The 9,289-nt window shown below is 34.0% G+C and overlaps 1 protein-coding gene across 4 annotated transcripts; it reads left to right on the top strand.

Moving 5' to 3' along the window:
- The first annotated feature begins 1,183 nt into the window (after window positions 1-1,183).
- LOC100242723 (serine carboxypeptidase-like) lies at window positions 1,184-8,883 on the top strand. Of its 4 annotated transcripts, XM_010660038.2 has the most exons (11): window positions 1,203-1,299; window positions 1,890-1,947; window positions 2,685-2,880; window positions 3,594-3,762; window positions 5,708-5,827; window positions 6,143-6,286; window positions 6,384-6,534; window positions 6,870-6,958; window positions 7,902-8,160; window positions 8,266-8,399; window positions 8,504-8,883. In XM_010660038.2, the coding sequence occupies exons 1-11, from the start codon at window positions 1,282-1,284 to the stop codon at window positions 8,642-8,644; spliced, it is 1,479 nt and encodes a 492-aa protein (XP_010658340.1). In that variant the 5' UTR covers window positions 1,203-1,281; the 3' UTR covers window positions 8,645-8,883. The 4 variants fall into 4 exon arrangements, with proteins under 4 accessions (XP_010658343.1, XP_010658342.1, XP_010658340.1 ...); XM_010660041.3 differs by lacking the exon at window positions 1,890-1,947 and having other exon boundaries at window positions 1,184-1,299; XM_010660040.3 differs by lacking the exon at window positions 1,890-1,947 and having other exon boundaries at window positions 1,193-1,309.
- Window positions 8,884-9,289: the final 406 nt, after the last annotated feature.

Raw genomic sequence — 9,289 nt, 5'->3', positions numbered from 1 at the left:
TTATTTTTTGTTAAAATTAAATAATTTAAAAATATATAGATATTTTTACAAACATTTTATAGTAAACTTAAGCTTGAGAAAATGATTATTTTTTTCTTACTACATTTTCAAATTATTAATTTAAAAATAAAACATTTTATCCTCATTTTTAAAATTTTATAAATAGTAAATATGTTTGATGGTTTTATTTTATTTTATTTTTAAAATAGAAACATATTCAGTATTTAAGACACACTTGTTACAAAAATAATTCGAAAATTTTGGCAAGATAAAAAAATTATTTGATTTTAACAAATCTTAAAATGAGAAATTAATAATTACAATTTATTTGTAATACTAATATTTCATTTATAAACATAAATAATTTTTAGAAAAATAAGAAAAATCTAATGATTTAAACAATTTTAAAAATAGCTAAAGTAGAAATATATTTTAACCAAAATTATATAAAAAAACTATTTTTTAATTTTTTTTATTATAAAGTTTTAGTGTTTAATGTCCAAATGGTCCGTCCTCCCTTCACGTGAGCTTAAGAAAAGTTTAAGTTCGAGACATTAAGATGAGAAACATTGTTGATAAAATGAGAAAGAATAAAAGGAGAAGTAATTTATGTCTTAATTTTCTATAAGATAAATTATTATTATTATTATTATTATTATTGTTATTATTTTTATTTTATTTTTGTTTTTGTTATTATTTATTTATTTATTTCAATTTTGGCCTTGATTTTTATAATTCTTTTAATTAAAAAGAATTTAAAAAAAAAAAAAGAAAAAAAAAGAAAAAATAAAATAAAAAAAGGTAGAGTGAAACGTGAGGGGAAGGTAGAGCATGCCGGAGCTGTGCCTCCACCATCTTCTCTGCCTGGGGCGAAGTCGTCAAGCTAGCCGTCCTCAAGGACTGCCTCGCCTTCCCACGCCCTTGCCCGGCGCGCGGGGGATGCACGGAAAAGTCCTCAATAAACGCACCCTCTCGGCGCCCATTTGTCCTGGTCTGCCCCAGGGAACTGCCGTTGCCGAAGCGGTCACGGCAGGGAAAGGCGGGAGAGCGGCGAGGTCCGGTGGAGGCGAGGATGGCGGCGGATTGGACGCCCGGGGAGAGGTGGGTGGGGTTGCTTGAGGATATTAATTGAGCATCAGTGTTGGATACTGGAGCTGATGAGAGGTTATGGAAGGGAATTGAGGGCTTGGGATGAGGAAGAAGGGAAATACAGAGATGAAACAAGTTATTTTAGCGTGAGAGTGACGAGGAGGAGTGATTTTGAGGTGGGCTTTGTTGGGAATGGATGATTCAAACTGGGTGAGTGGAGGTACGGCATTTTTGCTTTTGTTTTGTTGGTGTGTGTGTTTTTGTGTTCTGGGTTTGCAGCTTCAGTTACGGTGGTTAATGCTAGTCCGGAATTCAGAGTTTTTAATTTTTAGGATTGGATATTAATTTGATCTTGCAAATTTGTTATGTCAGTCGTGACAAATGTATACAGCTGTGTCAAAATTTTGACGGTAGTAAGTTTTATTTTCTCTTGATTTTAATCATTAAGTGAAACTGCATGAAGAGAGAGATATTTGTTTGTTTGAGGGCTAATCAATCTTTTATTTCAATCAAATCCAATTTTACTGAGACCTAACACAATCTTGTAATTTCAGATAAAACAAATTTGAATAACTTTACTTATAATAATAAGGATCAGTGGTTTATTATCTTCTACCTCCCACATCAAATTCATTCAATAGTATTAAGATTTATACCAAATTTATCTGATCTTGGATCAATCATATACTCAATGACTTAATGAAAATAAGAGTGTAGTATCTTACAAGCTTTTCTTTTCAACATTCTACACGAGTAAAACATTGGCTAATATCTGAGTTTGTTGTTTGAGAAATGTGAAGGCTGGGGAGCTTTATTTACTCTTGATTTTAATCATGAAGTGGAACTACATGAAGAGAGGTATTTGTTTGTTTGAGAGCTAATCAACACCGCATTTCATCAAATGTAGTTTTTGTTGAGAGCTAACCAATCTTGTGATTTCAGATAAAACAAACTTGAATAGTTTATTTATAATAATTAGTATTAGTCCTCTTATACCATCTTCCCTCACCCATATCAAATTCACTCAAAATTGTAACATGTATACTAAATTTATCTGATCATAGATCAATCATACACTCAAAAAAACTATTGAAACTAAGAGTGTAGTATATTACAAGCTTTCCAATTTTCTACATTAGTAAAATATCTAAATATGGATTTTCCAGAACTTGAGCAAAATGAACAATTTTGTTATCATGGAAAATGCAGTTATGGTTTTTGATTGGCATACATCAGTTGTTGTGCAAGTTATGAAGGGTAAGAAAGTTTGCATGTAAGACCAAGCCTTGAAAAGATGTTCTCTTCCTGCCAAAGCAAACAACTGCTGCCATGTCACCACCCAACCACTCTTCTCTCTTGCCTCTAGACTGCATTGAATTGAACGTTGGTTCCACTTTTTTCTCTCTTTGAAACACCCATGCATGTATATATATATATGTATTGCATATTGAAGATTCAGCAGAGTTGGAGAAGAATGGAGAATTCAGTGAATCTCTCTCTTCTTTCTCTTTTTCTTGTTGTTCTCTCTCCTCTCTCTTCTGTGAATGGTTTTTTAAGGCCTTCTTTGAACCCTAAGTTTCCAACGTTGCAAGCAGAGAAGCTGATAAGGGAACTCAATTTATTCCCCAAAGATGCAGAGGCGGTCAATGGCATGGATTGGGAGGGTGAGTCCACAAAGAAACTTGTGGAGAGACGTCTGAGGTTCCCTGGTATTGATTACTCCGATGCGTCGGTTAAGGACCTGAGTCAACATGCCGGCTACTACAAGCTTAGGCACTCTCTCGCTGCTAGGTTTGTTTTTGAAACCCTTGAATTTTCATTTTTGTCTGTTTTTTTGTAGGCTTTATTGATATGTGGCAGGAGTTATGTGATTAATTGGTGAATAGGGAACCCTGGAATTTTATTTATTTTCTTTATTTGGAATGTGGGAATTGTGTGCTTTTCTTTGGATTTTAGGGTTTATTGGTATGTGATGGGTGTCATATATTGATTTTTTTTATGCTGATAAAACCCTAAATGTTTTTGTTCAATCCAACAAGTGAGTGATTTTATGAAAATTGAACTTTGATTTTTCACTGGAAATCTTTATGAATAAAGAAGTCCCATAGAGTTGGATTCTTTATTGGAGAACTTGATTAATAAAATGACAAGGCATGAATTTGATCATCGGTTAGAACCAAATTTATGCATTTTTACTGGAGCCTGTTGCTTTATTATGAAGTGATATCTCTACTGGATGAATGGCATCATTTTGCATGTGGATGTGTGCATGATGGTATCCATCCTTGGTATGGCTTAAGGGGATTAATGTTATCTAAGTGGTTGTCAAATTTTTGTGGATTGAGAAGCTGGATCAAATTATATTTGCGTCTTATGTCAATGCATTATACCTTGCAACTAATGCCATATTAGTTATATCTTCCTAGAAAGTGTTTGGCAGCATGTTTTGGTGTGCATGTGTTGTTTTTCACCCAATGTTGAATTCCTCCTTTCATTGTCTGTAGGATGTTCTACCTATTCTTTGAATCACGCGACAGCAGGAAGGACCCTGTTGTCATCTGGTTGACTGGAGGGCCAGGGTGTGGTAGTGAATTGGCTCTTTTTTATGAAAATGGGCCCTTCACTATTGCCGCAAACATGTCTCTTATGTGGAATGACTGGGGTTGGGACAAGGTATCTTTTTTCTTGTTTAATTTTCATTTTTTTTTCCATTATAGCTGGTTGAATTTTTACAGCTAAATTAACACTTAATAACATACTATAGTTAACTTCAACATGGACTCAGGTGCAAGTCTCAGGGGCCAATGTGGGTCTTGTTCCCGAATCCATCTTATGATGAGGGGACACGACTTAATAGTGCAAGTGTCAGGGGCTAATGTGGGTCTATTGCCCAAATCCATCTTATGATGAGGGGATGCAACTTAATAATATGATTTGCTATAATTGATGCTATAATTGATTAATGAATGAAGGTGGTTGTTTCTGATCAAATAATCTGATTTGCTAAATTTGATTGATTAATGAAAGTGATTGTTTCTGATTTAAGTTTAATTTTAAGTTTAAAAATAATAAGTTTATGAAAAAAGAGAAAAATGAGTTTAAGATTAGTTGCAATGAATTATAATTTGGTTCTTCTTTTCATTGTTGAACATATTTGTTGGATATATATCTTAACAATAGCATGCTCTTGTCATGTCATGTCCAACATGGATACTTCACAGCTATGAAGTACATATGTGAAATCAGAGGTTGCCTATTTCTTTGCCCTCCTTGTCGTCTAGTTGTGATTTTTCGAAGTAACATTGTTAATTATTTAACTTTAAACTACGAGGAGAGTATGGGAATTAGATTTTTTGATTGTAAGGGAGTTAAATTATATGATTTTGTGCAGCTAGATAAATGAAACATGGATCATTAAAATATGAATTCTTAGATTTTCTTCATCATTCCTTATTATTGTGAATTTCATGAGGAGTGCATTTGATAGCACTGAGATCTACTTAGTTGCAAATTCAGCGCTTTAATAATGACTTGTATTGAAATGGACTGGGGAATATCAAGATGGATTCTTAACTTGTAGGATCCTTGATGCTTTATAAAGACATGCCCCCATGTCCCTTTCCATGCTTCTGGGCTGCTTTGAAAGGAAGAATTTAATTTCAGTTTATTTTCATTCATATTACAGACTTTAGGCATTCACTGCTGTTACTGTAATTATTATGCATACATTTGTCTGGAAATATGCTGTTTTTTATTAGAACAGTGGTTGTATGACCCACCACTGTATTTTTCACCCAAGTTACTATGCAGAATCTTTTATGTCCATTTCCAGCTAGTGCACATGTAGCAACTGTCCACTCCCATTTAATTTCACCTACCTTGGGTTATATCCATTGTCAGATCTTGTTTCAGCCTACTGCCTTCTGTAGTCTGTAGGTTAGGTCATCTAATTTTCCCCTATCCCAAAAACTAGAAAACTTTCTTGCAACCTCCATAATCAAAGTGATTTACTTTAGTATTTCTTTAATTTGACTTTGTTTCAAACATCAGAACAGTCTTTGACATGTGTTAAGCATATTGTCTGACAGACTGAGCTATCACTGCAGCATTTTGTGCTTGCTGCTATAACAGAATGGACTCAATGGAGCTTAATGCAGTGGACAGAATTAAGCTATTAGAAGTTGTAGAATATCAAAGTAGAATTTTTATTTAGACAAGTTAGTTTCCATTTGAATACTCCTGTTTTTTGTTTTTAAAATAAAAAAATAGTAGTAACTTTTATGTAACATACAAGAACTCTTAGAAGCTTACATAGAAAAAGTAATTGTTTTAGAAACTAAAAAAATTTGAGGTATCAAAAAACTTTTACGACTTCAAATTTTAACATTTTTGAAAGTGATTTTTAAAGATACAAGGTAAATTTATACTTTTTGTACAAGATGTTCTACTTTTTATATAGAATTTATTACTACTTTCTAAAACAAAAAATAAGAAGTGTATCCAATCAGACACCTATATTTTGGGTTTTCATTTTCATTTGTTTTATTTGAAAAGTTTCCCTACAATGACTTTAGAGTTCTTTGTGAAAGTTTATGTAATCATGATGTTGATTCTGCAGATATCAAACCTATTATATGTTGACCAACCCATTGGGACTGGCTTTAGTTATAGCTCCGATCTACGTGACATTCGCCACAATGAAGAGGCCATCAGTAATGACCTATTTGACTTCTTGCAGGTCTGTTTTGTTTTGTTTTTTTTTTATAATTTTTGTTAATCCTTATTTTCTTTTGTAACCATGGGATTTAATGTTAACCTCCTATCCAATTATTGCATTTCTGAGCAAGGCAATCTTTGAAGTGTAGCCTTCATTTAGGCATATTATTTAACATAATTGGATCACTCTTTGATTATATTGGTTTAGAAGACCACTCGATGATGGCATATTTTATCATGTAAACAACAGGAAAGGAGAAAACGATGTCATTGGAACATTGAGTTTTATCTGTGTAACAATCTGTTGTTCTGACAGGGCTATTTTCTCTGTTATTAGGCCTTCTTTGAGGAGCATCCTTTGTTTACAAACAATGATTTTTACATAGCTGGAGAATCGTATGCTGGGCACTATATTCCTGCTTTGGCTGCTCGAATTCACCGAGGGAACAAAGCTAAAGGAGGAATTCACATAAACCTTAAGGTATAGAATTGATTGCACTATTCAGAATTGTAGCTTTTAAGTGTGAATATTGTTTAGCTTTCTAAGTGTTGATTTGCTGCTCAAAATGCTGGGGCAGGGATTTGCAATTGGTAATGGCCTTACTAATCCTCAAATCCAGTACAAAGCATATACAGATTATGCATTAGAGATGGGGATGATTGAAAAAACTGATTATGACCGTATCAACAAGGTGCTTCCTGTGTGTGAGATGGCAATAAAGCTTTGTGGTAACTTCTTCTTCTTCTTCTTCTTCACTTTGTGGTAACTTCTTCCTCCTTGTCCTCCTTCTCTTCCTCTTTAGTGAGCTTGTACCTTTTTCTTCTCCAGGTTCCTTCTTTTTCCCATTCTTTCTTTTTCTCCTTCTATATGTGTTGGTGTATTCTTTTAACCCTTGTTTCTGTGTGTGTGGTCCTATTCCCTCTTTAATGAGCTTGTTCCCTTTTCTTTTCCAGGTTCCTTCTTTTCCCCTTCTATGTGCTGGTGTCTTCTTTTAACCCTTCTGTGTGTGCACACATTGGAAAAGGTGCTTATTTCTAATAAGCATTCCTTTTAACTGTTTCAGGCACTGATGGGACAATCTCTTGCATGGCTTCATATTTTGTTTGCAATTCCATATTCAGTAAAATCATGGCCCTTTCTGGTGACACGAATGTAAGAGTACACATAAATCCTTCCTTCTTTAGTGTCTGGATGGCATATTGAATTAAAGATGACAAGAAAACCCATGGGGTCGGGTCCCTAGGGGGATCTGCCCCTAATGAGGCAGGGATGGAGATGGGGAACCTATTCCCTGGCCTGAATCTGTTCTTGTCCCTGCACCGATTATGTTTATTATATTATAATATATATATATATATATATATATATAATTTAAAAATAATAATATGCTATAATAATTTTTTATTTTTCTATATATGAATTTGCCTCTTAATAGGGATTCCCATATTGGATGAGGAATTTGACCTCCTAACAGGGATTCCCCGTCCTTGTCCTGCTTACTCTAGGATGGAGAATGGGGTGGGGATGGGGAATAAATTTACAACAGGGGACAGGGATGGGGAATAAATTTACAAGTGGGGACGGGGATAGGGAGCCTCCCCCTGACCCTTTGTATATCCCTGTTGAATGTTTGTTGATGCCGTCAACATATTAATCACAAATTTAGATTATGTTTTGTCCTGTTTGCTATCATTTCTTCTAGAACATGTTTTCTGCCCAAAGCATTTTAAGACATTTATAATCAACATCAGATACCCTCAGAATAAACTTGGAAATATATATATATATATAAATTTTTTTTATTCTTTTATTTACATAACATCTCGGGAAATATAAAATCCTTTTACAATAATACTGAAGGGTGAATTTCATGTTGATTGCAACTGAAAAAATGTGCTTGTTTTTTATTTGAGACTTTTCTTCAACAAAAGAAGATTCTGGAATAGACCAGATTCTTTATCAACTCAACTAGTGAGAAAACAGCCCATTAAAGAGAGCAGGTAAACATGCATCTTAGCACCATGTGAGAGAACCATGTCAGGGAAAGACAAGCACATCTTAAAATATTGATAGGCATTAGTTGTGTTCTCTACAGTACTATGACATAAGAAAGACGTGCGAGGGGAGCCTCTGCTATGACTTCTCAAACATGGAGAAATTCCTGAACCAGAAACCTGTAAGAGCTGCTCTTGGAGTTGGGGACATAGAATTTGTACCATGTAGCCCTGCTGTGTATCAGGCTTTGCTAATGGACTGGATGAGGAATCTTGAAGTTGGTATTCCTGATCTTCTAGAAGATGGAATCAAATTGCTTGTATATGCTGGAGAATATGACCTAATCTGCAATTGGCTTGGTAACTTTTTGAGCTTAATTTAAACCTTGGTGTTTTTTTCCTTTTATTTAGTGAGCTAACCTTTTGAATAATTATCCATGCTGAAAATGTGCTTGACTTGAACAGGTAACTCAAGATGGGTGCATGCCATGGAATGGGGTGGTCAACTAGAGTTCCAAGCGGCTCCTGAAGTTCCTTTTGTAATTGGTGATTCAAAAGCTGGACTGATGAAAATCCACGGCCCTCTTACCTTCCTCAAGGTCTCTCTCTCAAACCATGTCTTTCTCACATAGCAGTAGACTTAGGAAGTAGGTGATTGCTGGTTCTGACATGGTGGTTTAATTTAATATGTAACCATAAACAGGTCCATGATGCTGGTCACATGGTTCCCATGGATCAGCCCCGAGTTGCACTGGAGATGCTCAAGAGGTGGTTTGAAAACAAACTTCCTGAAAACACACCTGCTGAATCAAAGGAGCCAGAAAAAAGGGTTGCTCAAATGTGATTCCCTCTGTTGTATTGAAGCCTATATCTTTTTTTATATTACACAGTTGAATAATTTGGGCATGCTGTCCTTGAATTCTCAGTATGCTTGTAAATAATTTGCCCACAGCCCACAGCTAGGAATTCTGGATAAAATTTTGGTATTTTGTTGGTTATGAAACATTTCTTAGCAGCTCATGATGTAACACAAATTTCTTTTTGGGAATAAGAATGCATGCAGCCTGTGCCCTTGTTATCTTATTATTTGTTGTAGGCTAATCTTATTGTTTGTTATAGAGGGTGTTCGGTAAATTAATTTAATGACTTACGATCTAATAACTTAATTTAAGTCATTCAGTAGATTAAGCATATTTAGTTAGACAATTTGACATTCTAATTTAAAATTATTTTTAATTTTAAGTAGTTTATTTATTTTTAATTCTAAATTCCTTTTATCTTATTTGTACATATTAATGAGGATATGTTTTAGAATTATAATTCTATATTTATGATTTATTTTTTATAATAAATATTTTATAGTTATTTTATGTATTTATAATTTAAAATCAACGAAAATAAATATGAGTTAAAAAGAATGAAGATAAATATTAATTAAAACATGCTCGATGGCTTAATTCTTTTGAATCTTTGATTTAGGTTTAAAGGT

Source organism: Vitis vinifera, chromosome 13, assembly GCF_030704535.1.
Source record: "Vitis vinifera cultivar Pinot Noir 40024 chromosome 13, ASM3070453v1".
In the NCBI taxonomy this organism is placed as follows: Eukaryota; Viridiplantae; Streptophyta; class Magnoliopsida; order Vitales; family Vitaceae; genus Vitis; species Vitis vinifera.
This window is presented reverse-complemented; position numbering and strand designations above follow the sequence as displayed.

Excerpts from the sequence above, each read along its gene's own strand:
- LOC100242723 (XM_010660037.2), top strand. The coding sequence starts at position 2,507 with ATGCATGTATATATATATATGTATTGCATATTGAAGATTCAGCAGAGT. Across the intron at positions 3,763-5,707 it reads ATGACTGGGGTTGGGACAAG|ATATCAAACCTATTATATGT; the intron begins GTATCTTTTTTC and ends TTGATTCTGCAG. Across the intron at positions 8,161-8,265 it reads CCTAATCTGCAATTGGCTTG|GTAACTCAAGATGGGTGCAT; the intron begins GTAACTTTTTGA and ends TGACTTGAACAG.